This window comes from Filicampus tigris, chromosome 4 (genome assembly GCF_054856515.1).
Source record: "Filicampus tigris isolate MCC_2025a chromosome 4, RoL_Ftig_1.0, whole genome shotgun sequence".
Taxonomy (NCBI): Eukaryota; Metazoa; Chordata; class Actinopteri; order Syngnathiformes; family Syngnathidae; genus Filicampus; species Filicampus tigris.
The window spans coordinates 20,950,010-20,967,616 of record NC_141220.1 but is presented as its reverse complement, the minus strand read 5'-3'; the positions used below and the strand labels follow the sequence as shown (position 1 = coordinate 20,967,616).

General features: G+C 42.8%; 1 protein-coding gene across 3 annotated transcripts in view; it reads right to left on the bottom strand.

Annotated features, from left to right (window-relative positions):
• Nucleotides 1-17,607, bottom strand: part of znf423 (zinc finger protein 423) — a 125,092-nt gene that overhangs the window by 103,776 nt on the left and 3,709 nt on the right. For 2 of the 3 annotated variants that reach the window (XM_086028961.1, XM_086028963.1), the window contains exon 2: nt 4,661-4,723. In XM_086028961.1, coding sequence (XP_085885087.1) covers nt 4,661-4,723 — 63 coding nt within the window. The remainder of the gene's footprint in view (nt 1-4,660; nt 4,724-17,607) is intronic. The other variant, XM_086028962.1, reaches the window with a different exon arrangement.

The following is a 17,607-nucleotide window of genomic DNA, read 5'->3' as shown; positions in this document are numbered from 1 at the left end:
AAATACACACTGACACGCACACTTACAAGCCGAACAGGTGCAGCTGGACACAACAACCCCCCCCCCCCTCTCTCTCTGGGGAATGCCCCCACCCTCTGTCTCGCTCTGTTGGTTAGTGTGAGCGTGTTTGTTGTGTGTGCGGGGAGTATGCGTGTGTGTTAGGTGGCTATATTAAGAAGCCATCTCTCCTCACCTCTTCCCCTCTGCATCCCACCTCATCTTGTTTTCCCCACCAATGCCTGTCTCTGTGTTTTCACAACACAAGCATACCCCCAACCCCGCCCTGCCAGGAGGAGAGCTGCTGAGGCACAGAGCTGCAGTCCGCACACGTGTACAAACCCATAAACACGTACGCTCACATGCACACACACTCAATGCTCGTGGGAAATAAGGCGACGAGGGAGAGCGGCACCCAAGTCTGGAAACAAGATGATGAAAGAGACGCTCACGTCACGGAAGTAATGTAGAAAATCGCCACGTGAGGGAGGACACAGTGTTGGTTCACAAACATGTACAGCATATCACCCCCCCCCCCAAAAAAGTTTTTTCTGGCAAACAAGGTGACAGCTGCTCACCTATTTGAATTTTGGCCCACACGCATGTGGTATATCGACAAAGATTACAAACAGCCGCGAACAAAGGGATTAAATGCTGCAATACAGACGAAAAGCCTGCGCATTGTTGCAAGCAGGCAATAATGGTTGACACACAACACGCACGAGCTCAGGAACTGTTTTCCTGTGGTACAGCCTTGGGGAAATTAAAACTACATTATGGACCTCAAGAGAGAGGCCGCGAGAGAGGGATGGGGAAGAGGAAAAGAGAGTGAGGGAGAGAGAGAGAGGGAGAGACGGAGAAGGCCAGTGTCCTTCTTTTCGGCCATCACGAAGAACGAGGATCAAGTGTTTTATCATTGCCGTTATTGTCTCTATTCCTTACTTCCGCCATGCATCCCCATTATGAATGGCATTGTGTTCATTCTAACGGCTTCTTCTGTTTCAGAACAATTCAGTGCACCAGGCATGTTCTTAATGAGATGATAATGATAACCACAGAGGAGCCTCTGGAACAGGCTTGATCAAACATAAGGTTCGCGGGCCACAATCAGCCCATCGAGGGGTCCAATGCGCCCCATGGTGATGTCACACACTGCTCAATAAAGTAAATGCGGTGGCTAATTTTGTCCACTGGAGGGCACACTGACGACCGCTCTGAAATTGGCTTTTTACACAGGATTTGACGCCTGATATTGGTTCGCTTGTGAAGGCTAAAAGACGGCGAGTTTCAGGTGCAAAGTATGTTCACTTCATATTAAATGCGGGGCCACCTTTGCACTGTGAAGAATAACACTCAGTGAAAATGAATACCTCCCGTAGATATTTGAAGGGATTGAATTTTGCCAAAATATAACGTAATGTAACGGACGCCCGTTTAAAATGCTAGGCGGAACGGCCTATAGGCGATTACGATGTGTTCCGGACGGACAAAATGGCGGACGGCGGAAGGGTACCCTGGCTGTAGGTGAAAGACGATAAACGGACCGTGCATTTTTGGCAAAATGCCCAGCTCTGAGTGTTAGGTTAATTGAAGAATCCAAATCCTCCATACGGGTGAATGTGTACCTAAATTCGTTTTCTTTATGTGTCGATATGTGTTGTCAATCACCCAAGATCAGCTGTTTTCGGCTGCAGGCTAGTGGGGATGAACAGTACAAAAAAAAAAATACATATGAATGGATGGGCTGATGTCTTCACTTTGAAAATGCATGGGGAGGGGCAGAGAAGTTGTTAGTTGTTTCGTTACATAAAGTCCTGTGTTTTGGCTTTTTACAAGATTTTAGTCACACAAGTATGCACACCGTATGCCGTGACCAAGCAACAACAACAATGCAATAGGTCTTCGTCTCTCCCGTTCTGCTTGGGGAGCTGACAAACGTTTTCCACGATGACTCATTGACTGTTTCCGCATGTGACTCTTAAGTGTTCTCCAAGAGAACTATTAAGTGAGTGTACAGTATGGTGGCCGTACAAGACTTGAGGAAGACTGTATGAAATTGTCCAATCATGCCCTTCTTTGCGTATTTCCCCGTCCTCGCACAATTAGAGAGCAGGGGGAACAGGAGGGAAAGCAAGCGAGGAGCGAGGACATTCCGTCCAACTGAGAGGCAACAGGGACACATCGGGAAGGAGTGCAGGGGCACCTTTGGCCTCCGACTGGTGGCGTGGGGGGCAGAAAGGCGAGAGAGGAGGAAGAAGAGGAGGAAATGGCAGTGGAACAAAGGAAACGGGGAGCTGTAGGAGTTGGGGAAGAAGAGATTGTCTTGATGCAATTCCCTTCCGAGTCACTCTCCCACCTCCCTCTGCCTTCCCTCCCGTGGGTCTTTCCAAACTCAACACACATTTTCCAAGGAAAGCAAGGGAGAAACAGAGAGGGAGAGGGGGTGGAAGCTTGTAAATTTCATAGCAGGATGGGGCGGTATAGTGCTTTTCTCCAATCTGTTCTCTTTCTGGTGTGCTCGCCCAATCCTCACTGACTCTCGGGGAGTGCGCAAATCAAAGTCTATTTTCTTGATATTCAGAACCTAATCTGTCCATAAAAATTCCAAAGGAAAAGAATGACAGCGGCAGACAGAGGCGAGAATGAAAACAGAGCGAAAACTACAAGCGATAGAGAAGATGTGAGAATAGGGGACCATCCGTACAATCTGAAATGTACGAGTGGCTGAATAAGGCGAAATGGTACCGTTTGGTTTTTTTTTTCAACGGGGGAAATTCTGTGCGATAGCACAGAGGTGCGTGTATGTGTGTGTGCATGCATGTGCGTCATGGGACTGAAGCTTCCTGCAGGAACTGACACACACAGCAGTTCTTGTGAGCCACCCAGGACCTCAGTCAGCACCCCCTGAAACACACACACAGACGCGGACCCGTAGAGCTGCCCCTGGAGGAGCGTTAGCTCAGGTCTGAGTGAGCAGGAGGGAGGGGGTGAGTACAGGGATGGGAGGCTTCGGTACGTCATAGACCCCCCCCCCAAGGGTCATACTTTCCTATGCTCGTATCCCGGTGGAGCCGAACAGCAGACAGGGCACGAGAAGAAGCTGGGAGAGCGATAACGCCGCATTTACCACATTCAGCAGTATCTTATTTCCCTGCTGGGCTGCAGTCAGAGGAAGTGTTTTAACTGTTCTCTGATAGGCTGTAAAAAGTAGCCACAGCTGGCAAACACCTACGGTAGTCCGACTGTGTTTTCCCGTGCGTGGGGAATTTTGGGATTTCATCTTTGCTAAGCACAAACTACAACAAAGAGGGGGAATCACTTGATTTGCAAAGGGACTCAGCCTCCTCCACTAATTTGACTTTTTTGATTTTCTTTTTCAGGATTCATTCTCATTCTCCTATTAAGAGTAGTGCTGTCAAACGATTAAATCTTTAAATCGCGAAATTTTCCATAATTAATCACGATTAATCGTACTTTTCAACTTCAATTTTTTACAAAGCTTGGAACCGATATTTACTTCAGTAAAATCTCGGAATTAATACGGGGAAAAAAATTAAAGTATATTTTGATTCAAAAACTGTTCTAATAGCTTTCTTTGATTCTGGAATCCGATTCTTTTCCCGCTTTTGATCCAACGTGAGACTGAAGGTTTTCTGTTGTTTTCCGGTGTCTATTGTATATAGTATTTTGTGTTTTAATTTATTGCTTTCACTTGTTATATTATTGCTGTTGTGTTGCTGTAACGTAAAGTGCTTTGTTACAGCTGTAACTGTTATGAAATGTGCTATAAAATAAAGTTGTATTGTACTGTATTGTATTGTATATAAAACACAACAGTTGAACAATACAGTGACTCTCCTCTAAGTTTGGCTGCACAGTGAGCAGAGATAGAGGAAGTAAATAAAATATTTTTTAAAAATTAGTGCGTTATCAAATTAAAATTAATCTCCATGGTCAATGCTTTAAATTTGACAGCCCTAATTAAAAGTAAATAATGGACTTGGTTCTCTTGTTAAAGGCCAATAATTCACAAATAAACAGCGGCATATGGCAGTTGTTTCAGTGTGCCCGAGACAACGCAAAACAGTTTTGTACATGTAAAACCACGATCCACATGTAAACAGTAGTATAGTATGTGAAGAGGGTTAGAACTAGTAAGCCAGTTGGAACACGAGGAAAAACTAAATCCAGTCTAACAGAAGAGACAATAAAAAGCCGACCATCTCTGCGACTTCCTCCCAGGATATCATCGTACAACAGAGAGCAGTGAAAGAGCACACAAATCTCTCCTGTCTTGCTCTCCACGTCCCCTTTGTCATATCTCTTTCCATTCAGTCTCACACCAGAGACCAGCAAGTTCGCCGTCTCTTTCCACATCTCGCTATGCTCCTTTCAAATCTCCTCATTTCTCTACTTTGCTTTTTTTCCCCTTCTAAGTAGTTACGACAGTCCCTCCATTCTAATCCCTCCTATGTTCACTCCATCTCTCAGCCCCTCCCGCTCCCGCAGTATCCCACGGAGAAGGCCTTTATAAACCATATGAAGTTGAAATTACAATACTGACGGTCACTGTTTTTGTGGGAGAGGTTTGTTCATGTGTGCGCCTCAGGACGGTTCACCCGCATGCATGACAGTGAACACGTGCGTCTAAGTATACACTGACCTGTCTGGACAGTCGATTCACCCCAGGCCCCTCCGCACTCTGAAGATTCTCCTTCTTCCACTGCTGAGAAGGAAATTAGAAGTTAGATAAACACAAAATGTGTGTGTTGTGAGTGTTGAGACTAATGCGTTCTCATGAACTTGGAGTCACTGAAAACTGTGCCAGTGGGGCCAGAACCAAGACTCAATTTAAAACTGCACCACCACAACATATTAATAACACTTAATTGCACTTTGCCTTTCCTCTCAACTGTAGATTCAGTTGTGTCAGGTTGTTTTTTTCTGGTGCAAATCAGTGGATGGGCTTGTAAACCTGGTGTGTTTCCCACTTGTTCGGTTGCTTTTCCACACTGTTTAAAAAAAAAAGCAAAAATAAAAAAAAAACACGGGGCTTACGTTTAACACCTCTCATACAATTGATGAAATCCGTAAAGCAGTGACTAAATGTTACTTTTATTACATATATTTTGAAGGTTGACTCATATAATACCAAACTATATGCATAAGTAAGGGGCAGGTATTATTTTTGTGCACTTGGGGTCACCATCCTCAAGTTCTACACTGTAGCATCTGTGATGTTGAATGAGTGTGCCGATAAAAGGCGGGCCTGGCCTGCTGAGTGATGTGGAAGTCAGCGAATGAGAATGTCGACTTTGCTGGATGTTAACTGGCTAAACCGTTAGCCAGTGACATGTTCAGTGACAGCGTCCATTGATGCTGACAGCTGCTCGTCAGTGTACTTGCGTTTACTCATTTTGTTATCATTTGTCCGATAAAGCAATTGAAAGTGCACTAGAGGCTGTGTCTATCCTTCCTCTATCCCACAAATTGATCCAACTAGCGGTGGCAGGCTATATCACATAAGCTAACAATGTTTATGTTGCCGTCGACGAACTCAAGCCGGTTGTACTTTACACTTAAAAGCTTCTTTCATTAAGTGTGAAATGATCCAAAACATTGGACATTCTGTGTCTTTTGTCTTTCTTCCTGGCTTGTACTAAATGGAAAAAGAATCCCCACAAAATGCCGCGATTGTAGTACGACCAAAAAAAAATCTAAACCTGTTCAGCTGATTGGATCATTTACCAGTTGGAGAGGAAGTGCTTGGTCATCACAATCAAACCTTCACCGCAACCTAGTGACCAAATTTCACCAAGGGGAAAAAAAAAAAAAACTGAACATGTTTTGGACTGAAACAAACTAAGAAACCCCGATGACAAATTTAGCTGCCTTATTGGAGCTTGTCACTGAGCGTCCGTGTCCTCTGCAGTCAGATACACCTACCATGGTTGGACAAAGGCACGAGTTACCTTCTTAATAAATAACAGCAGAAAATTGAATGCTGGGATGACAATGTCTCGAGACCTTTTTGACAAACTCAGAAGTCTGATCAGAGCTGGAATGTGACAGCGACTTCCTGGGTACAACAGGAAGGAGGGAAGTACAGCTGGCACACAAACAGGAAATGGCTGGAGCCACCACACAATGGAGCTTCCTGTGCACCCCTGCTCCCCAACACATGATTCTTCATGCCTCACCTCCGATCTCCCTTCTTCTCCCACCCGGAGAACTTTTTATACATATCGCTCACTCTCTAGCCTTGTCAGGTCCTCTTTGGTCCCACGGAATCTTCGCAAGAAAATCAAAACAAGAAGTAATAAATCAGAGAAGGGTTCCTTTTAGATTAAAAACAAAAGGTGAGCCTAGTCAGAAATTAGTCCCCGCGTACAATGACTTGCCAGATATCCTGTGCTAAAGTTTACCGTCCCTCCCGCTGGGTTTTGAGAATGACGGTGTAAATAATGACTGTTATAAACAACATCACGACATTTCTTCAAAGAGCACGTGATGTGGTCCAAAACGGTGAAGCGCTACATTGCCTACAGACTGAAATATGAGCATGGCAGCACATAATGAGCATGAACACACATGAAGGAAACATTACAGATGATGCGGCCTAACAGACTGAATTAAAATCCACGAAACTGCACTTCCAACCATGCATTGCAGTCTACTTTTTGTGGCAGCATTACGCTTTTGGCATTCTACTTTACTTTTTAAAAAGTATAGGTGATGAACCTAAAAGTACTGGAAGCTCTACAGCTAGTGAAAAACGACTATTTCTTGATGAGACTGTGGGGAATACAGTGTGTTTCATTAGCCAAGCACACAAATCTTTATTTAGATTTCCACATCCTCCTCAGAGACACACACCGTTAGTGTGAACCTTGCACACACCGGGGGGTCGTGGGGAATATGTGTGTGTGCAATTGTGGAAGGCCTAGAAATTGCATAGGTACCATAAGAAGGAAAAAATGAGTGAGAATCCACGCATTTAAGGCTTTATGAAATATGCTTGAAATACAAGGACTCTAGGCAGAACACATTTACATATATGAATAAAATAAGTCACAATAGACAGTTTAAACACACACAGAGCGAGTTGCTGCTGATCCAATGTTTGACAAAAGTCATTCCAAAGCGCTATTGTCACTTAAAAGACAATTACACGGAAACTCAGACAAATTAAGGCAGAGAGAGAACACCTCCGTCCCAATTATTACCTCAGTAACGGAGCTTAAGTGTGCTATGGGTTCGTATTCTTTAATATACATTGCCTATGACAGCCTAGATTTCAAAGGTATAAATAATTGTTTAATTAAATTGCGATGGGAAGCCATACTTTAAAAAAAAAAAAAAGTTCATCGTTGTTAAGGCTGTTGGGAGCTAGCCTATCCCATGTGCCCTGTGTAATGTGCCTTACATTTCGTGACAGACAACCATTCACGCCGTCCCCAGGTCAGAACTGAACTGACACTGCTTGCACGAAAGACAGGTGAGTAAACCACGACGATCAGTCACTCTAAAATAATTTCGAATTAATTGAATGTGAGACTTGTTTGCAGGTTCAGACGCTGTTACGATCCAAATTTGGCTAGGATTGAACAATTTTGAAAAATAATCAAATTGCAATTGTGATTTATACGCAATTAGATTAAGTATCTTTTTTTTAACAAACAAGCAATAAATGAAGCAGAATATATATACAGTATATATATATATATATATATATATATATATATATATATATATATATATATATATACATACAATATATATGTATATATATATATATATATATATATATATATATATATATATATATATATATATATATATTAGGGCTGTCAAAATTAAAGCATTAACTATGGAGATTAATTTAAATTTCATAACGCGCTAAAAAAAATTATTCGGTTAACTTCGTTTTATTTAGTTCCTGTAGCAGCTGAGCTCTGCTCACTGTGCAGCCAAACTTGTGTATGCAATAAGGTGACATGATAGGTCTACGCTCTCTACGTGCTCCTGTTTAGACCTTTAACTCCTCCTGTTGGCCGCTCCCTCGCTCTCAATCTTTAGACTGCATTTACCCAGTGTCCACTATTGTCTCTACACTCATTGGCGTTCCCTGACCACTGCTTACTGTCATGCTCCGTCTTATTCCATCATCCAATTTCTGTAACATTAGCTCACGTCTTGCACACATCCCTCAGCATTCCCTCCCGATCCCTCATCTTTGTCTGTACCTTGCCCCGCGAAAGCAGTTACATCCTTAAGAAGAAAAGCTTTTGTCTTTTTTTTTTCCTTCCAAAAACAACACGTGCGTGCGCACACCCACACACACTGTATCAGGGCCACTTATTCCCAAGGCAGCCCAAGGCTTTGGTGTTCCCAGATCTAGTTGATGAGCGGGTCACAGCGGCCAATCACGCACCGGCCAGGAGGCCCAGAGGGGCGGAATGTGGGTCAACGCAGCCAATGATAAGATGCTTTTTCCCCACGAGAGGCAGGTGATTGACAACTGGTGCTGGACAGAAGTCAAGAGGGTAATTGTCATCTGACTCCCTCCCTCTCTCGCTCTCTCACTCTCTCTGTCTCTCAATCTTTTCTGACTGTCTCTCCTTCCCATCCCAGACACTTTCCTCAACTATGTGCTCTGCTGCCTCCCCTCTCCAACCTACTTCCTGCTCCGCACCTCCCCTCCCCAACCTGCCGTGTCGCACCAGCTCCACGAGGACCCTCCCATTGGCTGCCCTTCCCGTCCCACTGGAACGACTTTATGACACTATTGGCAGAGAATTGATGCCAATCTTTATCCCCAGCTCGCGACCCCCGGGAGCCTCCACAACTTCAACTGCCTGTGTCAAACACACACGCACACGCAAGGCCCGCTAGTCGGGGGACAGGGCCAGAAGCTGATTAACCAAATACTTTTATCAGCACTAAAACCGTTCTCTGTGTCTGCCTGCAGTTGGAACAAAACGGCCTTAAAATACAAAACCATGCATGCACATCCAGAGCGCCAGACCAGTTTGAGGTTTGGGACTGTTTGTGTGCTTTTGTTTGTGAGTGTGTGCGTGCGTGCAAAGGGACAAAGTGTGCAGAGGGCTCAGACGGATGGAAGCGAAGCAACATCGCCACAAAGCCTGACGGACAAGCTTCATTGCACCATCCATTTTTTTTTTTTTTTATCCTATTCTCGTCTGTGCTCCCTCTTCTCTCAGTTCTTGTCCTTACAATACCGTCCGACTTTTTTACTTTCTTCAGTCGTAAAATCTTTCCTGCTTTTGCCCTTAGTACCTTGCTCTGTTGGATACTTGCTGCATGTGAGGTCATTGTGGTTTTACATCAAGCTGTGCTATGCGTCTGAGTTGCTCTGCTCTTCAACATTGCCAAACATACACTGAACCACCCTCTATCTTGACTTGAACACACACACAAACATCCCATAAGTCACCATCATTGTGGAAAAAAAGCACAACGCATGACAAACTTAAAGATATGTGACCTGTCTTCCATGTTGTTTACTGCATAAATACACATTGGATAAATATAATTATTTTATTTTGCAGGAAAGCACTTTACTGGTCAAATACAGGAGCACAAAGGCTCCTCTGAAAAAAAAAAACCAGTAAGCATCACACACAACAACAAGCACAGAGTTGATGTTCAGGGCCAAACAAAACAGCGTGAGATTAAAGAGCCTCTCTGATCTGACATTTGTTGTTTTTTTTTTTGCTGTGAGAGATGTCGCACATTGAGTCAATAGTAGAATACAGAAAGACATGAGAGACAACATGTGCGTGTGTCTTTGTACGGTACAATCCTTGGATTACACCACGTGTGCGTGTGTGTGTGAGTGAGTAAGAAAAGGAGGAGAAAGATAAGCAGTGTAAGACCAAAGAGTGGTCCGAAGGAGGAGAGTGAAACATTCCTCTGGAGTACCTCCGCTCTGGGGAGGTTTTCCAGAAATAAATGGAGAAATAACCACAAGCTCACCCACTCGGCCGGGTACCAACACGGTACCAAGTTCAACATTGGTAACTTATTGCAAACATGAGCACAGACTGGTGAGGATGAGCAGAAACAGATCACATGCAAAGAAGACAGGGAGAACAAGATGGAGGGTGGAGGGTAGGGAGGGCTTCATAATTGCCTTCTCATGTAGTACAGGCTGGGGAGCGCTTCCTGACTGAAGACACCAATTTCACGCTTAGGCATTATTTAGCTTGATACAAACTTGATTAGGAGGAGAGCGACAGAGAAACACACACACAGAACCAGACGGAGAGGAAACGACAAATAAACGGATTTCTGTCATTTTGCAGGGCTGGCGGACAGATCAGCTCACTCCTCGGGATTCTATTGGGACTAACAGGGAAAATATACACAACGTGTATGATCAGAGCATTACAGGTACCCCTGAACAGTTGAGAACTAGGTCAAATAAAGACAGAATAAATAGCTCTGAATAAGGAAGTGAAGTTTTCTATGGTGTTGAATCCCTGATCAGTCACTATGGCCCGATACTATTATTAACTTGCCTTATTAAATATATCTGTTGTCATCAATTGATGATGCACACTGCCATCTAAATTTGTCAAAAAGTATTAGGCTCCCTGCGTAAAAAAAAAAAAAAACAATGATAAAAATCCCCAAATAAAGTAAAAATATTACTTTATATATAAAAAAATAATAATTCATAATATTAAGTAAATAAAGTAGACACTTTGATTTATTGCTGCAATTTGACAAAAATTAAGTTATATAGTACAGTATATGACAAAAAATGAATTAGTCACTGTTTCGGCTCATCAACACCATCATCATCATCGTCATAAACAATTTCATTTCACGTACTTTAATGATTGAAATTGCATCTTTTGTTTTTAATATTATGTAATGATAGTCTCAAACTATGGCACTTCTGTGGAAAAAAAATCTATTTATTTTGATAATATGACACATACTTCTGATATAAATATCCCCCCCCCCAAAAAAAATACAACATTAGGAATTTAGTCTCTATACTTCTTTTTTTAGAACAATTTTTTTCAACATGGCCTTACTATGTCATGTTACTAGGCAAATGGAAGCCTTATTGTAAAGTCTAAATTGTATCATTACTTAATAATGAGCTTTTAAGATGATGTAATGGGGAAGAGCAGAAGGGCAAAATATCGGCTCACTATTTGGCAAGCAGGATATTGTCGCTGTTCTTGACCAATGACTTATGAAAAGTTTATTCAGTATTTAAGAAAATTTTCCAAAATAATTAGTGATCACCTCATAAATTATTTATCAGTGTACCCTCCCTTATTGTCGTGTACCTTGAATTTGGTGCACCTCATTTAAAATCCAAGGTTAATGGATAGAGTATGTGACACATACAACGTGTGAACTGTGCTCCACAATTAACTTAATATTGCTGCTAAGCAACAAAAGGGTTTCACACAACAATGTGAAGTGAAAACATTGAAATGTCTTGGGGTTTTTTTCTCCCACCACTTCCACTGTATTCTGTTTTATTTCATCAGCTGTCACTGTTGCTTTCACGCTCTCATTCTCTGTTGCCCCCACTCGTTCTATTGTATGGCTCACAGCGGGGCCCACTTGCCTTTTGACTGGAAGGTGAATGGGAAGGATTTAGAAAAACCAACTAAAGACTCCGGCACTAAAAAGAGGCAATGGTAGCTCTATAGTGAGGCGGGCTACAAAGGCCGGTCAAAGTGTCCAATAAAAAAAAAAAAAGGAACATGACATAGTCAGCTTGTCCTGTTTAACTCCACACTCTGAGGACAATGCACACTGGTCTGTGTCACACTGGTTATAGTGGGTGTTCATGTGACAGTGGAACATGGAAAGAGGGCATAAAATAATCTTTGTGCTGGTCAGAGACGTACAACAGTATGCTAAAATGTGCTATTGAAATTGTCAACCTTTGAGGCACTATCAGAGACAAATCCAATGAAGATATCATAAAAACGTGTGAAGAGGGGTGCTGGTAATTGCCCCCACCGCTAATGTTTACGTACGGCAGGTATCATTGGAGGGGGTTGAGGAAGCAGTCGAGGGAGAATTGATATTGACTGAGGGAAAAAAAGTAGGGAGGAAAGATTGAGGAAGGGAAATTGTCTAAAAACATTATATTGATCAATTGAAAGCACACATATCAAACTAATGTATTGTCTCAAAATCTCCTTCCCGGTAGAATCAATCAAAACCGAGCCACATGTCAAGAGATCAACAATTGTGCATTCAAATTGTACAGTGACAAAATGTAGTCAAACTTTGGAGCACTAAAGACTCCATTAACTCCAACGGGACCATCGCACAGCGGCCAGATGGCAAGCTAGGTCTGATTTTACAGAGCATATGTGTGTGTATGTATAGTCACACCAGTGTCATCTTTGTCTTCTCGGCCATATTTGTGTGGCGGTGTGTGCGTTAGTGTTGGGCGGGGGGGTCTCCAGTGGTGTGGGTGTTAGGGTCCAGTGAATTAGCAGCAGATAAACAAGGTCAGCTAAGCTGCAACAATGGCACAGTCCTGGCCCGTGATGCCTGGTTTCCCCACACACACGCATGCACGACCGCAGCAGGTCAGCCGCTGATAACGAGGTAACGCTGGCATCCAAACGTACTCACCAATTCTGGCTACACTCGCACAAACGCCATATGACGAAAACCTTACCAAGCCCATCGGATGACATAGCCCTCACCCATAACCACCCGTGCATTTGTTAGCCTGTTTAGGATTGATGAGCGGCTGGAATCGAACCAAGCACGGTTGTCAGGAAATCGAAATGGGATTTTGAATTTTCTGTCCTTTGCTAATTAGGTCAAAACAGCAAACAGGGAATCAAGGTAATATTAAAATAAATCCAGAAATGCAATTTTGACAATGCAATTTCAACTCTAATCTGCTGACGCTAAAAGCGACGTCAAAGAAAAGCAAGGTAACAGTTGTATGCATACATAAAAAAAAAAAAAAAACGGCCAAATGACTTTTTTTTTTTTTTCCTGTACACATTTTGTAAAATTCCCCGTAGATGCTCGGGTGTTTTTAAAAGCAATAATAAAGACTTTTTGCAATTCAGCATCATGTGAGAGTGTGTCAGGTGCTCAGCATGAACCCCCGCCAGGGCCGTGAAACCGAAGCTGCTAAATGGAATGCCACCATCCGTTATTTTATTATTTAGACCTGCCGCACTCCAAAAGTGGCATATCAAAAATGTGTTGAGAAGAAGAAAAAAAAAAAATCAACTCGGGTCTGTTCCACTCGCAGCCTTCAAGTGTGCTATAATTTGGTCCTAATTGAGTACAGATCAACGTGAGTCCCATTATATTCAATGCAAAGTGCCGCTGGGTTCCACCAATCACCAATTATATTAGCTTGTTTTGTCCCATTAAAAAATAAAAACTCAAATCCATTTCCCTGCTGAGTAGTCAAAGTCAATAGAATTCCAAACAAAGCTTTCAGAAAGCCATTTAATGGTTCGACGAGCCTTTATGCAAAGCCAATACAACCTTTTACACAGGAGCAGATCCATGTTGCTATGCGTACAATGGCCGCGCTATTGTTGAAAGTATCTCGCACTGCACGAAAAAAAAAAAACATGACCTGATTGCAACTGTTAAGTAGAAATATAATCTAATGTTGGCCTTTCTCATGAATTGCAGCACAGAATCGTTTGTTAAGTGTATTGCATGCAATGTTTTATGTGCTTCACCTTTTCATAGTAAGTCGTCCACCAGCAATATTGATTAAGTTGAATATGTTTAGATCTTGCAAAATTATTCCTCGGTTAGTCCTAACTGTTACAGCCGAACATATTTGAAAAATAATCTAATTGTGAGCCCCACCTCCCCCCTATATTTTGATTGCGATTTAATAAGAGATCATTTTTCAATTTTGTCACTTCTGTCGACTGAAAATGACATCACAGTTGCTCGGGGTTCGGATATCGACCAATCATGGCTCAGCTTCAGAAAACAGGTGAGCTGTGATTGGTCGTTACCTGAGCTCAGAGACATTGTGATGTCATTTTCAGTTGACAGAAATGACAAAATGGCCGCCCCCGGAGATGGCTAAAAACGGGTGGATTATTCCGCAAACACAATATTTATCAAAATGCCTTGTTTCAACTTGTTGGCCTGCATAGAACATATTCTTAAAAAATATATATGTTTGGGATGACTTCCTCTTAAGCACTGAACTTATCCAGACACAGTACAAATAAATAAAATGTACATAGACAGTATAAAAAAAATGCCGACCGACCAAAATGAGAGTTCGTGTTTTTTCCAAATTGTAGCCTTGAGTGAGTTGAAAATTACATTCTACTACATTGCGATGTAGATTCAGATAACGTATGGACGAATAATTGTTCAGTTCTGTGATCCCTAAATTCCCGGTGCCATATTTATCCTACAGCAATCCAAAGTAACCAGTCCAAGGACACTGAGTTTTATAAGATCAAGCGGGAATCTGTGTCCTGTGCCAAAAGATGACATTAAAGCCATGATAATGGTAAAGCCAGATGTGGCCAGAGAAGTATAGGGGAAAAAAAGGAAAAACTAGGAAGCGGAGCACTCTAATACACTAACAGCGTGGACAGACACAAAGGTTGTAAAAGAAGACTGACACAAGAAGCTGTATGTTGACATGCACGTCAGCTGAGTCTCATAACAACCGAAGCCCTACACTGGCTTGCCACTTAATGACATTTCACAACCACAATTAATTTTTACTTATTTTGGCAGCTCGGCACCACTTAATTTAATGTCTTGAACACTTAATTGACAATAACCTTAACTCGCGGCAATGAACAATTACTGTCCCGGAGTCTCTTGTTACATTCAGATAACATGCCGACATTAAATTTCACGCCATCTTAATTCATTTTAGAAGCAGGACGGCGAAGAGTAAGTGACTTAATAGTGATACCGCTTGCACCTGCGACCACGGGATGACGGCAAACAGACGTCTAGTGAGTATTGTGAAGACAGTCAGGGGTAAAGTTTTTAATAACCCAACGAAAAGTGTGTTCACATGTTGCCCAGCGCGCACAGTGCAGGAGAAAACGAGACGGGGTGTAAAAAAAAACGTGAAAATGCTGAAAGGAGGAGATTGAGTGGAATTGATGCCATTAGCCTGGAGCAGCTAAGCTCACTTTCTCTCCGGCTCACGCTTGCTCTCGCTCGCCTGGTCAAAAGGCTCATTCGGCTCGGCTGACGATAAACAACAATCTAAACAAACCCAGCAGACGCTCAAGAGTAAGTGCTCCCTGTTTCACCCCCCTTCTCCCGTCTCCTGCCGCCCTCCGTCTCCCTGTCATATGTGCTCAACTCCAGTTTAATGTCCTGCAAATGAAGCGGATTTATTAATGTGTAATTAAGTAATAATCATCGCTACATAATGCATGAGAGACTCGAGGGGCCGAGAGCTGAGAGCGCGAGGAGAGAGAGAGATAGCATAGAGAGGTTTGCCGAACAGACAGAGGAGGAGGTTTTTCGCTGCCGCGCCTCGCTAAAGACACACATTAAAAAGGGATTAATCCACTGAAATAATATTTTGATAAAACGGAAGCGGCGCTCGCTCGCCCGCTCTCTCACTACCCCCTCCTCACCCCACCTCTTCTCTTATCCCATCATGCATTTCCTACCACCGTTTGTCCATGTTCAATTAACAGACCGCAATTAGCCGAGTGGCCTACTGTTAATACGGACTTAATCTGTGTAAAGAAGACGAGACAGAGGTGAAATACATAAGGATAGCAATATAAAGACTTTGGTTTGCTGCGGTTGAAGTGATCTGTTTTCGGTCAAAATCGTTCCTTAGCGGAGCGCATGTATAGGTATTCGATTAATGGGCACTAAATATGACTGTTTTTAAGGATGGCAATTATTTATTCCCCTCAAAGACAACTTTCACTGGTGAGCAACTAGAGATTTAAAGATTGATGGATTACCTGCAAAGAAGTGCATCATTATTATTATTTTTCTTTTTTTTTAAGGCTTAGTTCACCATGTTACTGCCAGTTTCAAAAGGCAGCAATCTAGTTGGCCCCACATGAATTGTCATTAAAGGATAAAAAAAAAATCCATTTTTTTTTTGTTATTGTTTTCAAAGGGATCGGAGAAAATGAATTTTTCTGAACTTGTCATTTGATGACAGTGTTGTCACTGGTGTGACTCAATGTCTCATAGCTGTCAGGTTGCTCCTCTTTAGATTACTCCAACTATGTGAAAAAAATCAACGCTGCCTCTGCCAAATACTGTACTCTATTTTACCTCAAATGATTGAAAACACGATTAAACAACAAATCGACTCTTGACAGCCATATTACCCATAGCCGGTAGCGACACACTTTGGTATGTAAATATAAACAGCCGTAAACTAATACCAAAGTCATATTGTAAGATCACAGTGTGACCCCGGGAGATAGCGACTTCCTCACCCGAAAATGTGATTTCATGGTCTAGCCCAACACTACACCGAGTCAGTAGGAACCTAAAACAGGAGATGGATGAGGTGGGACTTGTGTGTTCCTCTCACATTGTTTTGTCTTGCCAGCGAGTCAGAGTTGGGTGAGCAGGTGAAAGACAGGAGAACATGAAAACACCGATAATCCCCTGGCGATGCTCGGCCCGCTCGGGCCTCCAACGCCCCCTCCCGCCTGCCCACTCACTTGCCCACCCCCCAAACACCTCTCTCCCCCTTCTACCCTTCACCCCATGTGTTCCCCTCCAACTCAATCTCCCTCCTTTTCCCTCTACATCCCCCAATGTCAGGTCTTGTCAAGCTGTCAGTAGGGCAAGGTGTGAAGGGGAGATAGCAAAAGGCATGTACACGCATACGCACACACACACAGATGCATGACTACACATCGGCTTATGCAAGCTAGCCTACAAGGCCTGCGTCACCTTAGGTGGATAGTGTTGCTGCTGCTGCTGCTGCTGCTGCTGCTGCTGCTGGTGGTCCTTGGCCTCAGCTTCGCTTCGCTTTGCTTCACCTGGCTGCCTGACCGAAGCTAAGCTGGTTATCCCGCTGCCTTCATGACACAGCCGTGGCTGTGATGTATGCAAACGAGAACATGAGAATGCAGATCTCCCAAGCAGAAACGCACACACGCATGGAGGGAAGCAACACAAGCCGTGGTGGACAACGTCAATGGTCCAAAGCAGATGATTTGTACATAAGATATGTGTCAAAAAAAAAAAAAAAAAAAACTATGGACAACAGGAGCAACTTCATGTTTGAATAAAATAGTCCAGCCTATACATTGATTGAGAACTACAGCTGCAATAATAAGCATATTGTTATATTTGTGATCATAAAAACTGAGCATTATTACTGTTGCGAAGGCAGAATTTTTCATACAGCACTTGCATGGGATGTAATTACAATCATATTTTAAACGGCAGATTTATAATGACTTTGAAGGTGACAAGTCATGTTATTTTTTTCCGAATGTGATACATTAGAATGATTTAGAACACGCTTTCATTATAGAATTTGCAACGTGACAAGATTTCCCCAAAATGGCATGCTGCCAAAATCTTGAGTCGAAATTGGAATGGCCGCTTCTACCCAAGTTCAATACACCG